General features: G+C 44.3%; 2 protein-coding genes across 2 annotated transcripts in view; both read right to left on the bottom strand.

Moving 5' to 3' along the window:
• Positions 1 to 5,141, bottom strand: part of LOC137524300 (serine protease 27-like) — a 38,950-nt gene extending 33,809 nt beyond the window's left edge. Inside the window, exon 1 of the mRNA XM_068244016.1 lies at positions 5,032 to 5,141. Within this exon, the coding sequence (XP_068100117.1) occupies positions 5,032 to 5,083 (52 nt within the window). The 5' untranslated portion in view covers positions 5,084 to 5,141. The remainder of the gene's footprint in view (positions 1 to 5,031) is intronic.
• Positions 5,142 to 8,499: 3,358 nt separating this feature from the next.
• Positions 8,500 to 26,653, bottom strand: LOC137524301 (serine protease 27-like). Its single transcript, XM_068244017.1, has 5 exons — positions 26,496 to 26,653; positions 12,709 to 12,913; positions 12,347 to 12,615; positions 10,519 to 10,667; positions 8,500 to 8,940 (listed from the first exon to the last, which is right to left on the bottom strand). Exons 1-5 carry the CDS (start codon positions 26,545 to 26,547, stop codon positions 8,650 to 8,652), a joined length of 966 nt encoding a protein of 321 aa, XP_068100118.1. The 5' UTR covers positions 26,548 to 26,653; the 3' UTR covers positions 8,500 to 8,649.
• Positions 26,654 to 27,638: the final 985 nt, after the last annotated feature.

Raw genomic sequence — 27,638 nt, 5'->3', positions numbered from 1 at the left:
GAAAACTTGGCCCTCCAGCTGTTAAGGAACTACAAGTCCCACAATGCATTTGCCTTTATGAGTCATGACTGTGGCTGTCAGACTCCTGCAATACATTGTAGTACTTGTAGTTCCTTAACAGCTGTAGGGCCAAGTTTGCCCATGCCTGAGCTAGAGGAAGCCCCAGGTAAGTCCAAATTTCATTTTAATTTACTGCTCAGGGTCCCTTTACGTCATCTTTCCTCTGGGGTGCCTCATATCTCCTAGTTATAACCCCACTCCCACGTGCACATTGGGGGGGGGGGGGGGGTAGACGAATTAGAGTCCTTTGGACTGTCTAACCGTACATTCATCAAGGGAGTTACCCAATTCCTGATGGAAAACTCCTTGAGACCCAAGTGAGGGATGGGAATTCCTTACCTGCTTGATACTGTGGTTGCTGGTTTTGCAACCCTCCTTTGTGAGTAATATTATTTATATATTATTCACACATTTCTTGCTTTGCACCATGTGCTCTCTTTGTGTTTTCTTTTTTCTGGAAGGCTCTGTGGGAACCTTGCCAGATGCCCATTACTAGAATATAGAGAAAGTTACTCAAAATTGCCAAGAAAGAAGGTCAATGGATACTCAAAATTTCCAAAAAATGACACAACATACTCAAAATTGCAAAAAGGAAAAATAAAAAAAAAGAATAATGGATTTCAAAAATTGCTTTATTTTTATGATCTCATTCTTATGAGCTCTATACCATATGGCCAAGACCTGAGATTCCCAGAAGAAGTAATGTAAAATCGGGACATTGGTGTTTCCAGGATTCCCTGCCGAAGTTGTTGGGAAATCTGGTGGTGCCGGGATGTTGGCTCTTCCAGTACATGGTGCTGGCAGCTCCAGTATATCTCCCAGGTTGGTGAACATGAGATCTGGAATGTGCTGTTGGATCCATGATGCATAGTACATTACACTGGTGTAAACTTGAAGAACGCAGTTATTTCCCCAACTCAGATGCCAGCCTGATACCAGACACCCTTCACCTTACACATCAGAGGTATCCCAGAGTCGCCCTACAAGACAATATTATACAGAAGACATTCAGTCTAGTATTATGGGGTACTCATATTTAATATGCATGCAGCACTCTATAGTTTGAGATGCAAAGTTGCTAATTAGCCACTGGATGGCGCTCCTCAGCCTTTGTTCCTGGTGTGTTCAAGTTCTGAAGACAGAAAGAAGTTAGAGCTGCTTAAAGAAGATCTGTATTTTTTTAAAAATTGCTCCAGGGATACTTATCTTGGAAGGGGGTAGCCTCTGGTCCTAACGAGGCTTCCCCCTGTCCTCCTCCGTGGTTCCGTTAGCCTGCCCGGGTCCCCCGAAGTGCGGTGATGTAAATATTTACCTTGCGAGATCCTGCGCAGGCGTACTAGCAGCTCTCCGCTTGGATTAAGGTGGAAATGGCCGAAACCAATCGATCCGCTGTACTGGATGGTTGGTAAGTAAGTATAAAAGGGGAAGGGCTCTTTTCAGGAAGAAGCTGTAATAAGAAATAATGAGGAATGTTAATTATATATGGAAGGGAAGATTTGGTAATAGAAGATGATTCTGTAGTATACTGTATATGATAGAGATGTATGAAATATGGATAGAAAAAGGAGAAGAGTCAAAAGGGATTGGACATACAGTGGGATGCGAAAGTTTGGGCAACCTTGTTAATCGTCATGATTTTCCTGTATAAATCGTTGGTTGTCAGTTAAATATATCATATAGGAGACACACTGTGAACAATAGCGGAGCCGCCGCCGCGCAGGGCAGCATGGCGGCGGCCTCCGCTTCCCAGCCGGCGGCTTCCGAATCCCACACGGAGCCACCGGCGCAGAGTGGGGCAGTCACCACCGCGGCTGATGGGATGGCGGCGGGTCCCGCTACTCAGCCGGCGGACTTCCGTGTGTGGGCGTGCGCTGACCGGGGACCTGGCCTCTCTGAGATTCAGAGGCAAAGGGTCATGCACACGCGCGCGAGGTGGCAGCATATTTATTCCTTGAGAAGACAGGTCAGCTGATCCGGCGATCAGCTGACCTTTGCCAGCCAATCACATGCTGACTTTGGTTCCAGCCCCCTGGGCGGGCTGGTGGAACTGGGCTTCAGCATTTAAGCCCACAGATGTCATTTGCTCACTGTCTGCTGTCGTGAATACTTTGGTGTAAACGCTCAGACCTTAGCTCAGTTCCCGGGTGTTGATATCAAGGACATCACACCTCAGTTTAGGATTGTATTGCATATTTATCTGTGTCTTGACTTTGGCTATCCCTGACTACTCTCTCCTCTTCTCGATTTTGTACCTTTGCCTATCTGATTCTTAGTTGCCGACCCTGCCTGTTAAATGGACTCTGAATCAGCCTTCTACATCTTTCTGTTGCCGAACATCTGCCTGTCTGACCTTTCTCTTTTCCCCAGTGGTACGTCTCCCACTGGTGGGATGTCTCTGAGGCTTGCCTCTCCGAGACGCCTGTCCTAGCAGACGATTACTGCCAGGGGCTGAGATCCCAATCTTCACTTGGGCCGAGGATCTCACACGCGGGGTTCCCAATCAGAGGTAACCACACCTCTGAGGAATCACCGTGTGGTGGATATTTCCACAGTCTTGTATATTGTACTTTGTTGATTGTTATTCTTTCTGCTACGGTATCCAGAGGTTAGTTGCACTCGCATTATTGGTGATTCTGCAGATCATCAATAATCAGGTGACATCTGCATTATTGGTGATACTGCAGATCACTAATAATCAGATTCTCTCTGCTTACTAACACTGATCATTATACACACACAGTGATATTTGAGAAGTGAAATGAAGTTTATTGGATTTACAGAAAGTGTGCAATAATTGTTTAAATAAAATTAGGCAGGTGCATAAATTTGGGCACTGTAGTCATTTTATTGATTCTAAAACCTTTAGAACTAAATATTGGAACTCAAATTGGCTTGGTAAGCTTAGTGACCCCTGACCTACATACACAGGTTAATCCAATTATGAGAAAGAGTATTTAAGGAGGTCAATTGTAAGTTTTCCTCCTCTTTTAATTTTCTCTGAAGAGTAGAAATATGGGGGTCCAGGGGCGTTGCTAGGGTCCTTGGAGATCGGGGGCACTAGGCGAGGGCAAAAAAATGGGTGTGGCCATACAGTGGGTGGGCGTGGCCATGGGTGGGGCCAAATTTACATGAACTTAGCAGCAGTGTTAGCTACAGATAACGGGCCTGCCCATCAAAATATTGGATGGAGCCCCATGTCCTTTATTTAGATAATTTACAATCAGTATAGGCATAGATCAAAGATGTATACGCACATACAATTTTGATTGGTCAACCACTGACCAATTTTACCACCCCCGTGCAGTAAGGGGGCCAACAGACAATGAATTTGATGAATAGAGCTAAAATTGGCTAATCAAAATTGTATGTGTGTACCAGGCTTTACAGCTAATACTGTACATACTGAAAGTAGCAGGAATCAGCACACACTGCAGCTAGTTTACTATCAGTACAGGCACAGAGTAACAGCTTATACTGTACATACTGGAGGTAGCAGGGATCAGTACACACTGCAGCTAGTTTACTATCAGTACAGGCACAGAGTAACAGCTTATACTGTACATACTGGAGGCAGCAGAGATCAGCACACACTGCAGCTAGTTTACTATCAGTACAGGCACAGAGTAAAAGCTTATACTGTACATACTGGAGGTAGCAGAGATCAGTACACACTGCAGCTAGTTTACTATCAGTACAGGCACAGAGTAACAGCTTATACAGTACATACTGGAGGTAGCAAAGATCAGCACACACTGCAGCTAGTTTACTATCAGTACAGGCACAGAGTAACAGCATATACTGTACATACTGGAGGTAGCAGAGATCAGCACACACTGCAGCTATATTCTGATCAGTACAGGCACAGAGTAACAGCTTATACTGTACATACTGGAGGCATCAGAGATCAGCACACACTGCAGCTAGATTACTATCAGTACAGGCACAGAGTAACAGCATATACTATACATACTGGAGGCAGCAGAGATCAGTACACACTGCAGCTAGATTACGATCAGTACAGGCACAGAGTTACAGCTTATACTGTACATACTGGAGGCAGCAGAGATCAGCACACACTGCAGCTAGATTACTATCAGTACAGGCACAGAGTAACAGCATATACTGTACATACTGGGGGCAGCACGGTGGCTTATACTGTACATACTGGAGGCAGCAGAGATCAGCACACACTGCAGCTAGATTACGATCAGTACAGGCACAGAGTAACAGCATATACTGTACATACTGGAGGCATCAGAGATCAGTACACACTGCAGCTAGTTAACTATCAGTACATGCACAGAGTAACAGCATATACTGTACATACCGAAGGTAGCAGAGATCAGCACACACTGCAGCTAGTTTATTATCAGTACATGCACAGAGTAACAGCATCTACTGTACATACCGAAGGTAGCAGAGATCAGACACACACAGAGGACAGGGCACAGACAGACACACGCACACAGGATGATGGGGGGGGGGGGGGGGCACACACACTAGGGCACAGAGAGAGGTAAAGAACAAACACAGGATGTAAGTATCTGCAAGTATCTCCTCCAAGTCCATCGAAGCACTTCAAACTCAGCTTGCCGGGCAGAGCTAGGCAGATTCCCACTATGGCTTACTATCCAGCAGAGGGCACTCTCATACTGGGCGCATATACTGAGCAGCAACCCCAGCACTTACCACCATAAAGCCTCACTGAGCCAGGGGGGCGAGGCCATACCACGCGCTCTCAAGCAAAGCATCAGCAGCCAGCCCAGCCAAGGCCACCAACACAGGCTGACAAAAGCCCAAATAAAACAGACTATAGAAAGCTGCAAGGAACGATACATAGAGGAATGGAGAAGTGACATAAAGAATTCCAAGAAACTCGCTGTCTATCAATCACTACAGAGGGAGTACACAATGGCTCCATATCTGGGGAGGCTACATCACCACAAAGACAGACAGGTCTTGAGTTTGTACCGTCTGAGTGCCCACAGCCTGGAGATAGAGACAGGGCGACACAGACAGACATGGAAGCCCCGGGAGGAAAGACTGTGCAGACAATGCGACCAGGAGGTCTTGGAGGATGAGGCCCACTTCCTGCTACACTGCAGCAAATATGCACCTGTGAGGAATGCCCACTTCCAGAGACTCTCCGCCCACATCCAGGATTTTACCTCCACAGATGAGGAGCGGAAACTCTACATCCTACTGGGGGAGGAGGAAACAACCGTGCAAATAGCTGCCCGATATGTCACAGCCTGCCACCAACTGAGAGGAACATGATACCACATGGACTGTATTCCCCCCCAATACCCCCCTATGGACTGTATATCCCAGTCCCCCATGCTGTCCCTTACATCATCCACACACCTATGGACTATATACCCCAACTCCCTATATCCTTCCCTTATTCCCACAACCCCCCCCCCCCCCCCCCATGTTAATGTTTTGTTTTGTTTTGCTTTGGCAATGCTAAATGTATTTGGTCCTGCCAATAAAGCTTTTTTGGATTTGGTTTTGGATGGGACACAGAGGCATACACACACAGGCACAAATACCCACAGTTTCCATACTACCCCAATTTACACACACACACACACACACACACACAATATATCACTCTTCTCTGCCCGCACACACACTGTTCGCAGCACAGCATACACTAGAGGGAGGGGGGAGAAAGGGGGACCCGGGGGGGGGGGGGGGGAGGGAGAGAGAGAGAAAGAGAGAGAGAGGGGAGAACACCAGACACGTTTCACAGCACAGCATACACCAGAGGGAGGGGGGAGAAAGGGGGACCCGGGGGAGGGAGAGAGAGAAAGAGAGAGAGAGGGGAGAACATCAGAAAGAAAGCAAGACGGACTGAAAGCCAGAGGGAGTGCACTACCTCCTTCTCCATGCAGTCTTCAAGACGCTGCTTGCTAGCTGCTGCTGCATCCTCCTGGCTCGCTCTGGCTGTAGTCTGTGTTCTCCCCCTCTTCAGTCTGCAGCTTTTGCTCCGTCCTTGCTGGGCTCCTCCTGGGCACAATGTAGGCTGCAGAGATGCATCCTCCCCACCTCCATACAGACTGCTCCATCGATGCATGATGTGCCATGGTGCCCGCAGCCCTCCTCTCAGTGAATTTGTGTTGGCTGCACGCTCCTGCTCCCCATTAGCTCCTCCAGCAATACCTAACCGCGCCACATTCAAAAGTTTCTGAGAGACAGAGCTTCAGCGTGGCAGAGTGACGGAAGTGACAGGGAGAGTGGGCAGAGTGGAATGGCGCTATAGTACTGGCCACTCGGGAGGCTGGGAGCCAGGCTGGGGGAGGTCGTCATATTGAGGTGGAGAAGTGGCAATGGCACCTGCAGTGTGAGGCGGGCTGTGGCTGTACGGCAAGACGAGCTGGCGGCATGCAGGGGTCAGCGGGTGCCGGGCAGGCAAATTCCGTCTCCACTACACATTCAGGGGGTGGAGTTACTCGCGCTGACACGCTGACTCCAGCCTCCTGCCTCTCACACACGCTTGCAGAGTCCTGATTGGACAGCGTGAAGCATGTGAGTGCACTGCTGGCCACAAGTTCCGCCCACAACATGGCGGCCGCCGTGTCGAGCGAACGGCGGCCGCGCTGGCCAATATATTGGGGGCACTCACGCTGGGCACCCCAGAGACAGGATTAGGGGCACCCCAAAGGCATATCCGTGGCACGGGCCACGGTTATATGACCCTAGCGACGCCCCTGTGGGGATCTCAAAACAACTCTCAAACGACCTGAAGACAAAGATTGTTCACCATCATGGTTTAGGGGAAGGGTACAGAAAGCTGTCTCAGAGATTTCAGCTGTCTTTTTCCACAGTTAGAAACATATTAAGGAAATGGAAGACCACAGGCTCAGTTCAAGTTAAGGCTGGAATTGGCAGACCAAAAAAAAAATCTCGGATAGACAGAAGCGACAAATTGTAAGAACAGTCAGAATCAAGACATAGACCAGCACCAAAGACCTACAAAATCATCTTGCCGCAGATGGAGTCACTGTGCATCGTTCAACCATTCGGCACACTTTGCACAAGGAGATACTGTATGCAAGAGTGATGCAGAGGAAGCCTTTTCTCCGCCCACAGCACAAACAGAGCCGCTTGAGGCATGCTAAAGCACATTTGGACAAGCCAGCTTCATTTTGGAATTAGGTGCTGTGGACTGATGAAACTAAAATTGAGTTATTTGGGCATAACAAGGAGCGTTATGCATGGAGGTAAAAGACCACAGCATTCCAAGAAAATCACCTGCTACCTACAGTAAAATATGGTGGTGGTTCCATCATGCTGTGGGGCTGTGTGGTCAGTGCAGGAACTGGGAATCTTGTGAAAGTTAAGGGACACATGGATTCCAATCAGTATCAGCAGATTATGGACACCAATGTCCAGGAATCAGTGACAAAGCTGACACTTGCACTGGGGCTGGATCTTTCAACAAGACAGTGACCCTAAACACTGCTCAAAATCCACTAAGGCATTCATGCAGAGGAACAAGTACAACTTTCTGGAACGGCCATCTCAGTCCCCTGACCTGAATATAATTAAAAATCTGTTGTGTGAGTTGAAGAGAGCTTTCCATGCTCAGAAGCCATCAAACCTGAATTAATTAGATATGTTTTGTAAAAAGGAATGGTCCAAAATACCAGAATCCAGACTCTCATTGGAACCTACAGGAAGCGTTTAGAGGCTGTAATTTCTGCAAAAGAAGGATCTACTAAATATTGATTTCGTTTCTTTTTTGTGGTGCCCAAATTTATGCACCTGCCTAATGTTGTTTAACCTTCCTGGCGGTAACCCCGAACAGTAAGCCGCGCAGGAGGTTTTCCCAGGCCCTGCTGGGCCGATCTGCATAATTTTTTTTTTGCTGAACGCAGCTAGCACTTTGCTAGCTGCGTCAGCACACCGATCGCCCCCCCCCCCCCCCCCATCCCGCCCCGTCGCCATGGCGATTGGAGGGGCTGGGGGATGCGGCTATCATGTAGCGAGCCCTAGGCTCGCTACATGATTTTAAAAAAAAAAAAAACGGCAGCGCTGCCCCCTGGCGGTTTTTAATAGACCGCCAGGAGGGTTAAACATTTATTGCACACTCTCTGTAAACCCAATAAACTTCATTTCACTTCTCAAATATCACTGTGTGTCTCCTATATGGTATATTTAACTGACATTTTGTATCCAAACAACCAATGATTTATACAGGAAAATCATGACGATTAACAAGGTTGCCCAAACGTTTGCATCCCACTATATGTACTAGCTCAACCTTTTCTATGTAATTTATGTATTTTTGGGAGCCCTATTCCTATTTATAGGACAAATGTGTGTTTTTTGTATTATTGAAAATTGCAAATAGAGACAATTTAAAAAAAGTAGATAAACTTCAGTTCCCCTTTAAGCAGCTTTCAATTTGTGAAGACAAAAAAGTTTTGAAGGTTTAATTTACAAAGTTGACTTTTATTGAATGCCTGCTCCAGTGATACCCATGAAATTTCCATTACACACACAAAGACTGTACACATTCCTGGCAACCAAAACAGAAAATAGAGATTTTCCCTGGTATATTTTTGTGCAAGATCATCTTCATCATGAGTTCTGCCCAAGATGGGCAACAACAGAGGTCCCTAGAAGTAAAATTGTACACATGATGGTTGGGACATGGGTGTGTCCAGCACATGGTACTGACGGCTCTGGAATATCTGTCAGGTCAGTGAAGGTCAGATCATTGATGGATCGCTGAACCCATGATGCATAGTATGGCACACTGCTGTAAACTCCGGGGTAGTTTGGAAGAGCACAACCATTTCCCCAACTCACAATGCCAGCTTGGTACCAAATGTCACCTACTTTACACACCAAGGGTCCCCCAGAGTCACCCTGCAAGACAAGAAAATACAGCTGTGAACAGATTAAAATGTACATTTATGTACCGAGAGTAAAAACAAAATAAATATCGATGAGCAAATCATCTTTATAGAGATGGACCGAACTGTTTTGCCGGCAAATAGTTTGTGGCAAAAATACACGTGTTCGCGTTCGCCCCCTCAGGCGAATACATGGCGTTTTTGACCCGCCCCCTATATATTATAATGGAGCCAAACTTTGACTCCTCACCCCAGAGTCAGCAGACACATTGCAGCCAATCAGCTATCCTTGCCGCATGGAGGTACCCTGATTGGTTGCTGCAGACATGTGGTGCACTATATCAAGCTTCTGTGTTTCCTCATGTGTTATGTTGTGTTGCGTGAACAAGAGCCTGTGTGGCTCGAAATGGTGGGCTGTTGTCACTTGAACAGCATTTTTATTGTAACCTACAAAGTATTAGGAATATACCTGATACTGCCGAGACCCAGGCTGAGGCTGCCACTTCCGGGTCTCGGCGCTTGTTCTCCGCTGATTACGCTGCCGGTGGCTCACAGGGGGCACTTCCTGATAGTCAGAGGGCGCATTCCCAGTACGCCCTCCGCAAAGGTAAACAGTGATCAGCTGACAGAGCGGTCAGCTGACAGAGCGGTGTCAGCTGATCATTCAGCTGACACCTAGGCAGGGGCTTGCAGTGTGATTGGTTGTGTAGAGTGTGGCCGGCCACTGATTGAATGATGGTCTGTATTTAAACCTGCAGAGTGCTCCCAGTCATCGCCCGTGATAAGCATAGCTTTGGCTAGTTGCTGGGTGCACACTCTGATCGTTATTGATATTCTGGCCTTTGACCTCGGCTTGTATTTGACTACTCAGTTGTGTTTAAACTCTGCTTGATTCCTGATTAATCCTTTGCTTGCCGCCTGGACCGACCTTTGCTAAGTTACTGGACATCCCTTGTTTTGCTGCCTGGACTGACCTCTGCTAAGTTACTGAACATCCCTTGCTTGCAGCTTGGACTGACCTTGGACTGTTACCGGATATTCCTTGTATGCCACTTGTACTGGACGATAAGTATAAAGTCTACTTTCCATATCAGTCAGCCAACAGTGTGCATATACTCTCATATAACTTGTCATATATATGATCTGGGACTTCTGCTACCTGTTGCATAACTTTGCATGCAGACTAAAATTAACTGTGTGATACTTGCATCAATTATCACCTGTTGCTATACTGCATGCAAGTCTGCCTGAACTGTTTCATAACTTTGATCAAATTACTGTTGAATAGTTTTTGCATGAAGATTACTTCACCTTAACTGTGTATGTGGTACTGCTGAACTGTTACTAGCCTCAGTAGTGGCTCCTGGTGGTATATCTGCCTTCTACGTCAGCTTGCATGCCTTGCTCACCTAGGTCCTAATTAGGGCCAGCTAGTGGTGTGCCAGGTAGGGACAGTGTAGGTGTCAGTTAGTGGTGTGCCAGGCAGGGATAGCTAGGTGAAGAGTGAAACCCATAGCCTGGGACGTACACGCTGACTCCTAGAATTATACCACCAAACCTTACCCAATGATATGATTATGTTAGCACTCACCTGACAGGCATCTTTCTGTCCATCTTTATACCCAGCACAAATCATGTCTTCTGCAATACTGGAAACATTCATGTACATCTCCTGGCAATCATCATGATCAATGAGTGGTACCATTACCTTCTGGAGAGTCATAGGCTCTGGCAGGTCAGCTAAAAATGGAAATACACATATGTCATGACCCAATGCAGACAATATATGAAGTATGTTTGTAAACTTTTTTTACCATGTTCCAGTTTTATTGCCACTCCAGTTGTATTGCCGCTTGTTGTGATTTCACGACCCTGCCTAATGCTGATTGGCATCAAGTCCTGGAGCTGCAGTTTACACGGAACGCATGCGTGCATGTGCGATCGTTCCCTGCCGATTCATAGAGCTCCGCTCCGGAATCAGCCTGCTAGCCGCGATCGCAGCTAGCAGACTGTTTTCCGCTGAAAGGGGAAAGAAATCTCCTTTGTTTACGTCTGTACAGCACTGCAATCTCCTGCAGCGATGTACGGGGGACACTCGGCTGTCCCTCAGAGCGGCTCCTAATGCGTGTCCTCTCATAGGCTGATTCCTATGAGAGGCCGGACAGAGAGCCGATTGCCGTCCTATGGTGATTTAGGACGGCAGAGGGGGGAGGGAGGGAGAGGGAGGAAGGAGAAGCCTCTCTTTTTGGACATTTTTTTGTCTCCTCATACAGCTCCTTCACATGTCTCCCAACATTGTGGGATGAGAAAGAGGATACTTTAAGACATGCCCCTGCCACACCCCTGATCACATCCCACCACACCCCTAGTCACATCCCGCCACACCCCTGATCACATCCCACCACACCCCTAGTCAATGATACCAGAAAGAATTCAGAAGCAAAAAGCAACATTTTATAATTCAGACCACACTTGTGCTCACTGCTCTCTATCATTGTTAGTCCTCCTGCTTTTTAACATTTGTTTAACATTTGAAAGTAGAGAAAACAAATAAGTAATATATTAATTTAAATGATAGAAATAAAATCTACAGTCTAATAAACATACTTTTCATTAGAAAAACACATTTGTTTTGGTCCTGTAGGAGGGACCAGGGAGGAAGAAGGAGGGACAGAGGGATTCCGTTCCCAAAGAGAGACCGTCCCTCTCAAAAAGGGACAGTTGGGAGCTCTATCTTCATTTAGTGACTTTACCCTTCCTAAAACTTTTCCAGGACTCAGTTGCTCAGTTGGCTTTACTTTATTAGTTGGGATTATGCTTTTGGTCTTCCTTGTTGATCTCTTGACTTTATTTGCCTGATCCTGAATTTGCTTCCCGAGTCTACTGGTCTGCCTAGACAGACAGATCTGGGAGTTGCTAGGATCCTAAGAGATCCGGGACGCTTTTGGACACTCCACTCCAGGTGGAAAACAGGTGTGGCCATGCACCAGAATGTGGGTGTGGTCATGGTGGAGCCAAATTTACATGAACTTAGAAGCTGTCTAAGTAGACCTGCCAAGCAAAATGTTGGATGAAGCCCCCCTCTTCATTAATACAAAAGAAATGCATGCTAGTGCATGCTGGGTGCTGTGGTGCCTCTATGGGGCATGCTGGGTGCTGTGGTGACATGCTGGAAGCTGTGGAGCCTCCATAGGGAGCATGCACATTGTGTGTGTCCTCCTCACTGTTCCTTTCTCCGAATCCATCTTCCTAGCACAGCGGGAGGAACTACTCATTTCCCCCACTGTCTCCCATTCAAATCTCCTTAGGGACACCTTGGCAGCCTTCAGTAGAACTTGTGTCCCCAAATGCTTCCAAGGACATGTGCGAAATAATACCGTTATCATAATTTTATCATTACTGTAATAAAAGACTCTCACCATCGGTGGCTATATTACCCCAGCCGGTCACCCAACATTTCATGCCACAGGGAAAGGTGACGGTTGACGATGGCAGGCAGATGGGCATGATGTATGTGTTGGGGGCAATGGGTTCTGACAGCTGGACCAGAGCGATGTCACCAGGATCACCATCCTTCCCACCATATGGGTGAATTACAAGCTGCTTCACTTGTACGGTTATGCTATTTGGACTATCTTCAGATATTTTTAGATTCCCCATCACAACATCATAATTGCTTGCAGAGTCTCTGTAAACGCACAACATCACAAAAGTTAAATGCAAAGACCTTGATGTTCTGATAAAATATCGAAGTGTTGGCTTTAGAGAAAACGACACTTACAGGAAGCAGTGAGCCGCACTGAGGACCCATTCCGGACTTATCAAGGACCCTCCACAATAATCAGAATCGCCTACATGCCGAATAAAAACTTGCCATGGCCACTCCCCTTCTATGGCATCCGATCCACCAACAATGCGAGATGAGAACTGTGGAGAGCCACATACTGCTGTTGTATCAGAATCAGCTTCCACGCTTACTTCCACTCCTAGAAAGACAAATTCCATAGAGACGTATTACTGGCATGCTAGTTATGAAAACATTATTTTCAAAATCTTCAAAAACAAAACCAAATGTGTCCTGAGTTGCCCAAGCAAAATCTACCATCTACAGGGCAAAAGTCTGGGACAGGGAAGCCTCTAAGTATAAGTAGTAGAGATGTAGTGAACTTAGAATTTTCCACTTGCGAACTGCAAATGGTTGTGAACAGGCAAATTTGGTAAACCGCTACAGACTTCAATAGGCAGGTGAATTTTTAAACCTATAAAGATTGCTTATGGCCACAAAAGTGATGAAAAAGTGGTTTCAAGGGGTCTAACACCTGGACTGTGGCATGCCAGAGGGGGATCCATGCCAAAAGTCCCACCAAAAATTACAAAGTTGACGCAAAGTCGGGTTTTAATCCCTAAAGGGCTGGAATCACATTATGCACAGCTCTGGGTGTCAGTGGGCTGTGGAGTGTCTCACATAGAGAAATGCAATAGTACTATCACCGGCGAACAGTTATGGCCATCTCTAATAAGTAGAAGGGTATGGTGGCAACCCAAATATATGGTTGTTAAAACATTCAAATATTATGTGTAAACGAGAGGTAATACAACATGTAATATAGATACATAGAGACACCTACAGGCTACTCCTTATGCCGCTAAGTCATTTTTTTTGTATTGACCCGCGAAACGCATTGTCAATTTCTTGAATAAATTTTTTTCCAGTTGATCTGGTGTCTGTATCTTTTGGAGAGGTAAGTTGTTATCTCATTTACACGTTATATTTGAAAGTTTTAACACACATATATTTTGGGTGCTTCCACCCCACCCTTTTATCAGTAAGACCTCCTTTAGCGATAATAGCTTTACAGTTTTCTGTAAAGTGTATTGAACTACAGGAGAGCGGCCGTCTAGTATCCGGCAGAACCTAAAGCACCGAGCGGGTACGGTGAATTTCCTGCAGGCTTATACACCTTTGTGAGTATATAATTATATACTGTATACTTTTCTCCCGCTATACCTAACAATACTGCACCGTTGGGCTCCTGGTCTCTCTCAGAGGCGCTCTTCTTAGACTAGGACCACATCTGCTATATACTCCCTTTCTCACTGCCTGATGAAGTGGGGTCACGCCTGTGAAACGCGTTGCGCAATACTTTGTGGATTGTATCAATAAAAAAATTGTTGTGTTATAATCTAACACGTACCTTTACTGAGTCCTTTGGAGTGGAAAAGGGCCCACCCCACCATGTCCATGTTTTAAAGTTAACCCGAGGTGTGTTTAAAGAATGTTATCTGCATACAGAGGCTGGATCTGCCTATACAGCCCAGCCTCTGTTGCTATCCCAAACCCCACTAAGGTCCCCCTGCACTCTGCAATCCCTCATAAATCACAGCGGTGCTGTGAGGCTGTGTTTACATCTGTAGTGTCAGTCTCAGCTGCTCCCCCGCCTCCTGCATAGTTCCCGTCCCTGCCCCGTCCCTTCCCTCCAATCAGCAGGGAGGGAAGGGAGGCAGGCGGGGACTGGATTTCTGCAGGAGGTGGGGAGAGCAGCAGACTGACACTATAGAGATAAACACAGCCAGCTCTGACAAGCTGTTTGTCAGCAGCGTGGCTGTGATTTATGAGGGATTGCAGAGTGCAGGGGGACCTTAGGGGGGTTTGGGATAGCAACAGAGGCTGGGCTGTATAGGCAGATCCAGCCTCTGTATGCAGATAATATTCTTCAAACCCACCTCGGGTTCTCTTTAAAAATGTTATCTGATTTTATACTTTTGGCACCTCTGATAACCTTGATGCTGCACTGCTCCACCCTGGGTGGAAGGGCGGAAATCCTCATATTTCTTCCAAACTACAGAGAGCGACTTCTTAATCCTGAGTGGGGACAGGCTTGTTCTCCCCACCTGCTGTTACAGTGGTTGCCTAAGGGGTAACCCTGGTTTGTGAGTATCCCTTTACTTACTCCTCATTTCTTCAACTTAAACCAATACATACTGCACCATATCGGGATCTAGGTGTTCTTCTTCTTCTTTTTCTCTCTATGGCTACCATTCATAAAGCATTCCCGCATGCGGAAATGCTGAAAACAGCTCACTTTACCGACCACTTTGCAAAATGTGTATTCATAAATGCTGTTTCCGCATGAAAAGCTGACATTTCCGAGCAGGGCGATAAATCACCGCCTTGTGTGGTGATTATCGTAACAAATGTAACAAAATGTTAATTCATAAAGATTTACGCAAGCGGTATGATGATGGGAAATACCGCTCCCTTGGATGTGTCGATAACAATGTTAAGTGAATGGAGACACAGACCTCCCAGGCAGCTGCAGTAGAGCGGAACACGGAGAAATGTATCAACTCGGCTGCTTCCTGTGTTTCCGCAAGCCTACCGCCTGCCTACCGCCAGCCAAGTTCGGGAAATCTCCGCACTGCTATCACAAATGGATACATTTTTATGAATGAGCAGCCAGAAGTCTAAAATACTGCCAGCGGTGTGTTCCCGCATGGATTTATTTTACCGACCACACTTTTATGAATAATAGCCTATGTCTTGTTTAGGCGCTTTTGGTCCCTAAAAGAACCACCAAACTCCTTCTTTGTATAAGTGTAGCTGCCTTGCAGCCATTCGCCTAGCAACTTCCGATGCCTGTCACAAGACATGCATTGTCATTAGCTGTTAGGTGAATGGCTGCACAGTGGCTACAGTGAAGAGGCAGGGAAGAGGACCTGTCCCCCACTAGAATGAGGTATAGTATAAAGAGCCACCACCATGCTATTTTGCAAAATTTGGGGGAGGAAATTACCTCTTGTTACTGCAGATGTGGGGAATGCCATTCGGGGGCAGCACAGTCAAAACTGAATTTTCAAAAGGGGTCTGGTGTGGTTAGGTTACATTTACGATTACAGCAGCAGCAGGACAGGTACAGTAAGTATACAATGTATTACACTCCACTACAGCTACAGTGCCCTGTGGAGGAGTGAGAGTGAGTGTGTGTGTGCGTGTGTGTGTGTATGTGTGTGTGTGTGCATGCATGCGTGAGTGCATGCATGTGTGTTTATGGTGGGGGTACAGGAGGACAGGGCAGGATCATCCACAAGGCAACCTAGGCAAGTGTTCAAGTAGCATTCTAGTACGGGATGCGGATAGGTTAGTAAATTAATTGTCATGTGATTGCAGTCACACATAATCACTACTGCACTCTGCTGCACCTGCTGATGTTGTCAGGGCCGGAATTGTGGGAAGGCCGAACAGGCCCATGCCTTGGGCGAGACAACAGCTAGGGCGCATGAGCCATCCGTCATGCAGTACCTTTTTCCCACACTGTATCAGCGTCTCCATGCTCTGTTCTCTGCCCCGACAGTGTACCACGTACTGTATGTGCACTACAGTCTTTTACCACTCTCCAATAACAGTGCAGTAACCCTGGCCACGTGGTCCCTCCATTTGACAGCTCCTAGAGGCATGAGATTTCCCTTGTCTGCAACTGTGAGTCTGAGAGGTCTTGTGGTGTACTATAGTGCAGTACTAATGCCGGGCATTGAGAGCAGCAACTTGAGGACAGGTCAGAGGCAGATGCAGAGGGAAGCCCTCCCGACACAGAGACATACCTCCCAACTTTTTCAGATTAGAAAGAGGGACCCTTAAACCACACCCCTGCCACACCTCTAACCACACACCCCGACACACCCCTAGTCATGCAATCTATGAAGATTTCATAAGAAAAATAAGTTGTTTTATAATTCAAACCACACTGGTCGTTTCAATCCTACTTCATTTTCCTTCATAGTAACACTTGAAAATAAGAGATATATCAATTTATAAGATAGCAATAAAGTTTAGAGTCATTTAAACACATTGTTTCAGTAGAAAACTATATATATTTACATAAATCTGTCCAGACCATGAGTCCTGAAAGAGAGACGAATGAGGGGGGAAGAGGGACAGGGTCCCCAAAGAGGAACTGTCACTCCAAAAGAGGGACAGTTGGGAGCTATGCAGAGACTGTCAGCATCTGGAGACTGTACTTTGTCGCTGCAGCCATTCACTGCCACCCACTGTGAGTAAAAAAGCTGGCTGCTCATTTACTGTGCTGGAGCAGGTGTAGCTGACAGGCTAGCTTGTGAGGGTGGGGGATGCTTTGGAGGGAGGGATCGTAGTGATTAGGGATGGTCGAAAATGCCAATTTTCGATTCCACGGAAAATCCGCATTCTGCCATTGCCGATTACCGCTACTGCTACCAATTCCGCTTTCCGATACCAATTTCCGCATTTCGATGCGGATTTCCGCCGGAAATTAAGGACATTTTCACCGACTTTAACATCGATTTTCTCAAAAACTGTAAGGTCTTTTTGAAAAGTTTAATAAACCCTGAAAATGTGGTGTTTCTGGGACTTACGGGGGCTTTGCTATTAACCGCTAAAGTCGGCGGATTTTTACTGTAATGTAAAATGCAGAAAATCTGCATTATCCGATCTGCGGCCATTTTAAGCCAATCAGAAGACTCAGAATGAATAAACCAATCAGAGAATGGGGATTTAGGCGGAAATTTCCGCATTCTCTTGGGTTATTCATTCTGCGAAATTTCCGCCTAAATCCCCATTCTCTGATTGGTTTATTCATTCTGAGTCTTCTGATTGGCTTAAAATGGCCGCAGATCGGATAATGCAGATTTTCTGCATTTTACATTACAGTAAAAATCCGCCGACTTTAGTGGTTAATAGCAAAGCCTCCATAAGTCCTAGAAACACCATATCACACAATGTTGAGGGCCTATTTCCACTTTTGCAGTGCAAATTAGTCACGGAAAAAGCAAAAACTAATTCGCACGCAGATGCGAATTTTACCGCAAATTTTACCGCTGTAAATTTTATTTGCGGGCGTTTTCGCATATGTTAATGAGTATGCGAATTTAACCATGTCAGTGCCTGTGTGCTTTTACGTTGATTTTATGCAAAAACGCCTGCGAATTCGCGGTACAATTCGCATAAGAAAACGCATGCAAATTCCCTATTAAATACATTGTCTGCGAATCGCACACCGCAAGAAATCCTGACAAGTGGAAAAAGTCCCATCCACTTATATTGTCTATGCGAATCTGCGTGCAGGAAACACATGCAGATTTGCTCTAGTGGAAATGGGCCCTCAGGGTTTATTAAACTGAATCTAGTGAACAAGATGAAAAAAAGTTTTCAAAAAGACCTTATAGTTTTCGAGAAAATCCGCCTATCGCACCTTTATTACCGATTTCGCATTCCGAATGAGCATCCCTAGTGGTAATGCATTGGTAATGCATTCCTGAATGAGTTGGGCAAAGAGGGATTTCCTGAAGCTGCAGCCAGAACAGGGACAAGGTCCTCCAGGACCCAAGGCTGAGACACCAAAGTGCGCCCCTCCATCCCTCCCACCCAAACCGTCACACACTGATTGCTTACACTAAGAGGCCCCTCCTCCATCCCTCCCACCCCAGCCATCACACACTGATTGCTATTAGACTAAGAGGCACCCCAGGGCCCCCAACACCTTAATCTCTAGTTATCTGGCTTGCAGTCACTGCCATGTATCCCCTTTTCTTATTTCTTTCTGCTTCAAACACAATTAGGAATGACAGCTGAATGAATTCTGCGCCCCCTCTTACACTGCGCCCTGAGGCTGGAGCCTCTCCAGCCTATGCCTCGGCCCAGCCCTGGCTGCAGGCAGCCAGTGTATATGGCTCTCTGCTACTTACTTGTTTCTTCCTCTCTTTTCCTACTTTCTGGCTATGTTACCTGTCCCTTTCAACCCTGCAGTCTAGTAAGCCTGGTACACATTATTTAATTTCTTGTTAAAGTGTAACTGTCGGGCATAAAATCAAAAATCGATTCTTTATTTTTATCTGGTAAACAAGTAACAAGAATGCTAACCAGGCAATCCAAAAGTTAAAATCTATAACTTTTCTTGTTTATACAGTGGCTTGCAAAAGTATTCGGCCCCCTTGAAGTTTTCCACATTTTGTCACATTACTGCCACAAACATGAAACAATTTTATTGGAATTCCACGTGAAAGACCAATACAAAGTGGTGCACACGTGAGAAATGGAACGGAAATCATACATGATTTCAAACATTTTTTACAAATAAATAACTGCAAAGTGGGGTGTGCATAATTATTCAGCCCCCTTTGGTCTGAGTGCAGTCAGTTGCCCATAGACATTGCCTGATGAGTGCTAATGACTAAATAGAGTGCACCTGTGTGTAATCTAATGTCAGTACAAATACAGCTGCTCTGTGACGGCCTCAGAGGTTGTCGAAGAGAATATTGGGAGCAACAACACCATGAAGTCCAAAGAACACACCAGACAGGTCAGGGATAAAGTTATTGAGAAATTTAAAACAGACTTAGGCTGCAAAAAGATTTCCAAAGCCTTGAACATCCCACAGAGCACTGTTCAAGCGATCATTCAGAAATGGAAGGAGTATGGCACAACTGTAAACCTACCAAGACAAGGCCGTCCACCTAAACTCACAGGCCGAACAAGGAGAGCGCTGATTTGAAATGCAGTCAAGAGGCCCATGGTGACTCTGGACGAGCTGCAGAGATCTACAGCTCAGGTGGGAGAATCTGTCGATAGGACAACTATTAGTCGTGCACTGTACAAAGTTGGCCTTTATGGAAGAGTGGCAAGAAGAAAGCCATTGTTAACAAAAAAGCATAAGAAGTCCCGATTGCAGTTTGCCACAAGCCATGTGGGGAACACAGCAAACATGTGGACGGTGCTCTGGTCAGATGAGACCAAAATGGAGCTTTTTGGCCAAATGCAAAGTGCTATGTTTGGCTGAAAACTAACACTGCACATCACTTTGAACACACCATTCCTACTGTCAAATATGGTGGTGGCAGCATCATGCTCTGGGGGTGCCTCTCTTCAGCAGGGACAGGGAAGCTGGTCAGAGTTGATGGGAAGATGGATGGAGCCAAATACAGGGCAATCTTGGAAGAAAACTTCTTGGAGACTGCAAAAGACTTGAGACTGGGGCGGAGGTTCACCTTCCAGCAGGACAACAACCCTAAGCATAAAGCCAGGGCAACAATGGAACGGTTTAAAACCAAAACATATCCATGTGTTAGAATGGCCCAGTCAAAGTCCAGATCTAAATTTAATCGAGAATTTGTGACAAGATCTGAAAACTGCTGTTCACAAACACTGTCCATCTAATCTAACTGAGCTGGAGCTGTTTTGCAAAGAAGAATGGGCAAGGATTTCAGTCTCTAGATGTGCAAAGCTGGTAGAGACATGCCCTAAAAGACTGGCAGCTGTAATTGCAGCAAAAGGTGGTTCTACAAAGTATCGACTCAGGGGGCTGAATAATTATGCACACCCCACTTTGAAGTTATTGATTTGTAAAAAATGTTTGGAATAATGTATGATTTTCATTCCACTTCTCACGTGTACACCACTTTGTATTGGTCTTTCATGTGGAATTCCAATAAAATTGATTCATGTTTGTGGCAGTAATGTGACAAAATGTGGAAAACTTCAAGGGAGCGAATACTTTTGCAAGCCACTGTAAATGATCATTCCCCAGGTTACCTGACTCTTATTTGGTACGTTGCTGCACAAAGGAAGTTGCAGAGCATGCTGTGTTGTCTTTTTTTTTTTTGCTTCTTTATTTCCCCTCAGACCTAACTAATGTACAGAAGCAAAAAAGGACACAACCCAGCATGCCCTGCAACTTCCTTTGAGCGACAACGTACCAAATAAGAGTCAGGTAAACTGGGGAATGATCATTTATCAACAAGAAAAGTAATAGTGATTTTAACTTTTGGATTGCCTGGTTAGCATCCTTATTACTTGTTTACCAGATAAAAATAAAGAATTGATTTTTGATTTTAAGCCCGATAGTTACACTTTAAGTCAATAATTTCCAGCAGGTCAGATCAGCTCCTGATCGATCACAATCATTTTTTTTTTTGTGAAGTAGTGATTAGAAAATTGATTGCATTATCAATCTGGAGCTGTTTGGACCTGTTGGAAATTATCAATATGACCTGTAGATCTGCCAGGAAATTGCATAGTGTCTGGTGGTGTGTACCAGGCTTTAGTTTCATGCTGAAAATGGGGCCCATGGTGTAGCAAGTAGTGTTCCTAAGACAGGAGGAAAAAAAAGATGACTTTTACTTTATCTGTGGCTTCTTCAAGCCCCCATAGTCTGTCAGGTCCCCCAGTGACTTGTGAGTCCCCTCTGCTGTCGCTGTCACCACAAATAACCATTTCAGTGCATTTTGAGAGGAATAATACAAAAACAAAAAACAAAAAATGGGAAAAAATCATTATTTTTTAGTTTTCGGCCATTATAGTTTTTCATGCTACCATAATTAAAATCCACACATTTTACTTGCCCATTTGTCACGGTTATTACAACATTAAAAATTATATCCATAGTATAATGTATGGTGACAATATGGTCACTAATTTTTAGCCCATTATTTAATAATAAGATGCCCTCTTGACATAGATATTATTATTTTTTCCCCCCTAAAGTCAGTAAGTGTATTTTACTATCTAACCAAAAGATGTCCCCGTTGAGCAAAATTCTATGTAGCATACAAGTACACTACATAGGATACAATGTATTGTTACATTGTAACTAGGGAAGTGACGCAAGGTTTCAATGGAAACTGCTGCGATCACAGTGGCGGCGCGGAGATTAATGAATGGGAACATTGTCCCCATTCATACATTTAACGGCAGAAATCACGGCTGGAGATAGCGCGCCTGCTCTATGTAAGAATAAACACTGTTTTTGAACAAGAACAGTGTTTATTCTCCGCGGTAATGTGATGGATGGGCACAGGGGATTTTTGTCCCCTGCAGCCAATCTCTCCTTGCTCCCGGTAACAGTGAGATTGCGGGCATTTGCCCGCACGATCGCCTACAAACCCCCCAAACTGCAGGGACGTGACTAGCGCGTCCCTGTGGCTCTAGCAGCAGCTGCTGTGGACGTGAAGCTCACGTCCGCGTGGCATAAATGGTTAAAGTCTGTGACTGGCTGAGCCATGGATTACAGGGGATGCATTGTCTCAACATGCTACTTCTCAGTCTCACTCCCATAGACAAAAGTGTTCTGCCCATGCACAATTCATAAAGACTTAGAACTGCACTTGAGCAAAACGTTCCTGGCTACGGTAGTGCAAACAAGGAGGGAGAGTGCATGTACCAAAGTGCATGACCCAGTTGCATTGCATACTTGATTTGGGGTGAATGGAGGGGAATCATATAACGCAGAGTGACCTTAAAGGGAACCTCCGGACTAAACATCTACTCAGCAGAACTGAAAAGGCTTGGTGTTTCTTTAACAGTTTCACAGCATCAGAACTTTGTTTTTTTTTAACAAAGCATAAAGCTCCACCCATCAAAGAAAACTGCCCAGGCCTTTTTCCCTGATGCTGTGCAAAGCATGATGGGATTTCCTATGTTGTTGTTCACGTTCCCTAGCAACTGAGAGGGGTGATCAACACACAGGACAGTTGGAACTGTGTCTCATGCTCCCTGTCACCTCCTTTCAACCAAAAAGATGGCTGCCCTCATGAAATCAAACATTTGCCTGTTATTTTAAAACAGGGTGGGTAAGAGATTATATTACCTATCTATTTTAATTAACATAACTAATGTAACTTAATGACAGTATGTTTGTTTAGGCTGAAGTTCCTCTTTAATGACTACATGGGGCTGGAAGAAGGCCCCGGTAAAAAGTAAAACTTGTTTTCCTTATCTCATGTTTACTTCAACTAGGTCCCACACTGTACTATATACCTTTTCAGGCAGATCAATTGCATATCATACAAAATACCCATTATTAACTTTATTGTATGTAAAATAGTGAAATGAAGTGATATCAATGATCTGCTTAGTTATTTTTTAATGGCTGGAACACCCATCTCTGGAATTTTTAATTGTTTATAGTTGTTTTTTATTATTTTGAGAAACCATTCCAAAAACAATATATGAATGAATCTTTAGCATTCACAGGTGTTGTGGATAGAGCTTTCCTTTTTTAGTTTCTAGACTACGATGGAGACTAGAGAGGCACTTTATTGGGGGGGGGGGGGGGGAGAGAATGCTAATAATTGGGAAGGGGGCAGTTAGTGACTGCAGAATTTGGGCGGTACAAAGTTCAAATCAGGCCCTGGATGTTGTTATCACTATTCTCCAGCAGGTGGCTCTGCAATTCCTATAACTTATCTGCAGTTCTTCACCACAGTATTGAGTTTCTCAGTTTGGAGTCTGTCTCTGACCAGCAAGTGTTCCTTTGCAGTCAATTACCTGGATCTCCTATTTAAGACTGTCACACCCCCTGTAATGTTGTTAGAACTTCAGTTACCTTGGTTTCTGTAGCTGGGCCACTTCCTTGTACTCTGCCCTGTACTTGCTTATCCTGATCTGTTGGTGTATGGCCTTGGCATGTTGCTTGATTTTGCTTCTGTTATCTGATCCCATTTCACAATTATCTGAGTAAATTGATATTGTATATTTTGTATATAGTTGGCCAGTCTGTGGTCTGTTTGTTGTGTTTGAGGGAGAGGCTATTGTTTGTAATATATATCACATTTAAATAAAACACAATTTCATTGATATTTGTGTCCAGACTTTTGTGTATGCTTCCAAAAATGGTCACCTGATGCACTGTCTGTGGGAAACATCACACTTACTTCTTAAAGGGGAACTGAAGAGAGAGGGATATGGAGGCTGACATGTTTATTTCCTTTTAAGCAATACCAGTTGCCTGGCAGCCCTACTGATCCTCTGCCTCTAATACTATTAGCCATAGCCCCTGAACAAGCATGCAGCAGATCAGGTGTTTCATACTTTAAAGTCAGATCTGACAAGACTAGCTGCATGCTTGTTTCTGGTGTTATTCAGATACTACTGCAGAGAAATAGACCAGCAGGGCTGCCAGGAAACTGTTATTGATTAAAAGGAAATAAATATGGCAGCCTCCGTATACCTCTTACTTCAGTTCCCCTTTAATGTAGGCTATCCTAGATATGTTTAAAATGCATTTTTCTTTGGGTGCTGGAATGCATACATGGGAAAAAGGTGCCTGGGAAAAAAGAGTGCCGGGTATTGACGCTAGTAGAATAGCGGTAAAATTACACATATAATTTACTTGATGTGTGTTTGGAGAGATTAGCCTGTCTAATTAGGCCTTATCAGCAAGAGCACAGAAAGGGCTGTCAGCTGTGCCTGAACTGTGCCATAGTTCTGTGCTAATATGTAAACTCTGGAGTTTAACTCTTTCTGTGCTCCCAGGATACCAGAAAGTAAAGTAAAGACTACAGTGTTTTTACAAAATGTCTGTAAGTTGTAATGAAGAAATTTTTTTTACTTTGAAGGTTATTATGCTGTTGGTTATCTTCTATAGCAAAGAGAAAGTTCCGAGTTTAGGTCTGCTTTAAACAGTATCTAGCCTCTAGGCAGCCACAGAATACATGCAAAAAAGTAAAAATCAATTGGCAATAGAATGCAGCAGGATGGGTAGACCCATTAGCACAGAAAGCTGACACCCCCAAAAGATATTTACTCAAAAGACCACATGAAATGCAAAGCAATAATGGATGGCAAGGTGTCGGGGACATGGGAACATGGAAAAAGGAAATTGAGTCAATTATGAGAAATTCATGATGGAGAGATTGTTTGGAGTTTGGAGAGTTGTGATGATGTTACAGAATTTTATGACATGACTGTAGTTGAATAAATATTGATTTTTGTTTTTGTTGTTCAAGAATAAAAGTAGATTGTTGTTCATGGAAAAATAGGTCATCCCCTGAAAAAAGCCCCTAACACATCTTTTGGATAAAAAATGAATAGAACACCCTGTCTTATTGTTAAAGGGGAACTTCAGCCTAAACAAACATACTGTCATTAAGTTACATTAGTTATGTTAATTAGAATAGATAGGTAATATAATCTCTTACCCACCCCGTTTTAAAAGAACAGGCAAATGTTTGTGATTCATGGGGGCTGCCATCTTTGTCATGGGGGCAGCCATCTTTTTGGTTGAAAGGAGGTGACAAGGAGCAGGAGACACAGTTCCAACTGTCCTGTGTCCTGATAACCCCTCCCAGCTGCATGTGCTAGGCCTCAAATGTCAATTCCAAAATGTAAAACAAAAAAAAATGCACCAAAACAGCAGATCGAGAACAACAACATCAGAAATCCCATCATGCTTTGCAAAGCATTAGGGGGAAAATGCCCGGGCAGTTTTTTTCTGTGCAGCTAAAAATGAGGCTTGTATAAGAGAAAAAAAAGTTCTGATGCTGTGAAACAGTTAAAGAAACACCAGGCCTTTCCAGTGCTGCTGAGTCCATTTTTAGTCTGGAAGTTCACTTTAAGGAAACATGGTATATAGTTTATTTATTTCTCCTGTATTGTTCCCACAAGTACTTACCATGACAATATTCCATCAATAAAACCAAATGAAGGAAAAATAGGAATGTCCATAGCAAAATCAAAATATCATGTAGTCAAACAAGATATATGAGCGATGAGTATCGCATATGAACAGAGGTGCCAAAGCAGAGTTAAAAACTTAAAGTGGACCCGAATTAAAAATACAAGATTTCAGAAATAAAATCTATTTTCTAAATTATAGTAATAAATAGAAGCCTTGTTTCAGCTGCATGATGACAAATATAAAATATTTTACATTTAACGGAGGAACCCCTCCCTTCCTTTCATATTGCCGGGACAGAATCCGGCAGACTGGTGGAGTAGAAGGTGTCCGGCATAGGCGGAATTGCTAATGGCTGCCACCTGTATAACCCTAGTTATGATGAAAAGAGAAGGGTGAAAAGCATGCACTGAAACACTTATAGGCTTGAAGGAGTGTTTATTTATCTTTGTATGTGTCAGAGTGGTGCAACTAAATATTTTGAATTAAAAAAGTGTTTGATTTGGGTCCGCTTTCATAACTGTTTAAGAGAGGGGCAGTGGTGGACCTACCTCCCATGAAACACGCTGCTCCAATAACAGCTGCTCCCGAGGAAGCGGTCTTAGATCCGTGAAACGCATTGCAAATTTTGGCGTTACATATAAAGTATTTTAGCTAATAATTGACTGTTTCAATTCTACATGGGGAGAAAAGTTCACCATTGCCTCCCTTTATAAACTGTTTTTATATTTTTTTTACTCTACTGCTGACCCCTCTGTTCTTATACTCATCACTTGGTTTGGCCCACCCTTGGTGGAGGGGTGTTACCCCATTTTTTCCTGTCTACAGAGAGCAACTTTTAACGCAAGTGGGGTTGGGTCTAATCTTCCCACCTGAAGTTACAGGTGTTGCCTTAGTGGTAACCCACCTTTGCGAGTACCTACCTTTTGCTTTACAATATCTATCTGGTATCTAACATACCACACTATTACAGGTTCTTGATTATCTTTGTTTTTGTTTTACAAGATGTTTTTTATTTCTGATTTGTCACAAATCTTTTTATACATTTTGTGCATCTAGGAATTTTTCTACTTAGAACAGAACAAAATATCAAACAAGTCAAAAGGACACAGTGTAAAGTTATGAAAAAAATATCCAGTAAACTCACCAACACAGCAGAATAAGGCCACAGCTATGAAGGTCTTTACCGTGATGTCCATGTCTTCTTCTACAGCTATAAAGCTGACTACTTAAATAAGTGTTAGCATGTTAATATAGAAAAGGCATCCCTTCTCGTTTTCGAGCACAATGTCAGCTAGCCCCAAAGGTGTGGCATCAGAAACCTTGTTATTCTCGCTATATAAGTTTTATGTATTTCAGAAACACCTTGTGTGAATGATTAACTTATTTTATAAGAAGCTCCAAGTATCTGTTATTCTGTGTAAACCATCCCATAGTCACTGTGACGAGGACCATGCAAAATACATCTGCTAATTAAAAAAGGAAACCAAGTCATGGAACCTCTCTTCACTCACAAATCATTTTACTTACATTGTATCTCTACCGAATATGTAGCTGACCTGATTTAGTAACTACTGTACTAACTAGCACACATTAGCCCATATGTAGCTGACCTGATTTAGTAACTACTGTACTAACTAGCACACCTTGGACCATATGTAGCTGACCTGATTTAGTAACTACTGTACTAACTAGCACACCTTGGACCATGTGTAGCTGACCTGATTTAGTAACTACTGTACTAACTAGCACACCTTGGCCCATGTGTAGCTGACCTGATTTAGTAACTACTGTACTAACTAGCACACCTTGGCCCATATGTAGCTGACCTGATTTAGTAACTACTGTACTAACTAGCACACCTTGGCCCATATGTAGCTGACCTGATTTAGTAACTACTGTACTAACTAGCACACCTTGGCCCATATGTAGCTGACCTGATTTAGTAACTACTGTACTAACTAGCACACCTTGGCCCATATGTAGCTGACCTGATTTAGTAACTACTGTACTAACTAGCACACCTTGGCCAATATGTAGCTGACCTGATTTAGTAACTACTGTACTAACTAGCACACCTTGGCCCATATGTAGCTGACCTGATTTAGTAACTACTGTACTAACTAGCACACCTTGGCCCATATGTAGCTGACCTGATTTAGTAACTACTGTACTAACTAGCACACCTTGGCCCATATGTAGCTGACCTGATTTAGTAACTACTGTACTAACTAGCACACCTTGACCCATATGTAGCTGACCTGATTTAGTAACTACTGTACTAACTAGC

This window comes from Hyperolius riggenbachi, chromosome 7 (genome assembly GCF_040937935.1).
Source record: "Hyperolius riggenbachi isolate aHypRig1 chromosome 7, aHypRig1.pri, whole genome shotgun sequence".
In the NCBI taxonomy this organism is placed as follows: domain Eukaryota; kingdom Metazoa; phylum Chordata; class Amphibia; order Anura; family Hyperoliidae; genus Hyperolius; species Hyperolius riggenbachi.
The sequence above is the reverse complement of the archived record's forward strand: the minus strand, read 5'-3'. Positions and strand labels throughout refer to the sequence as shown.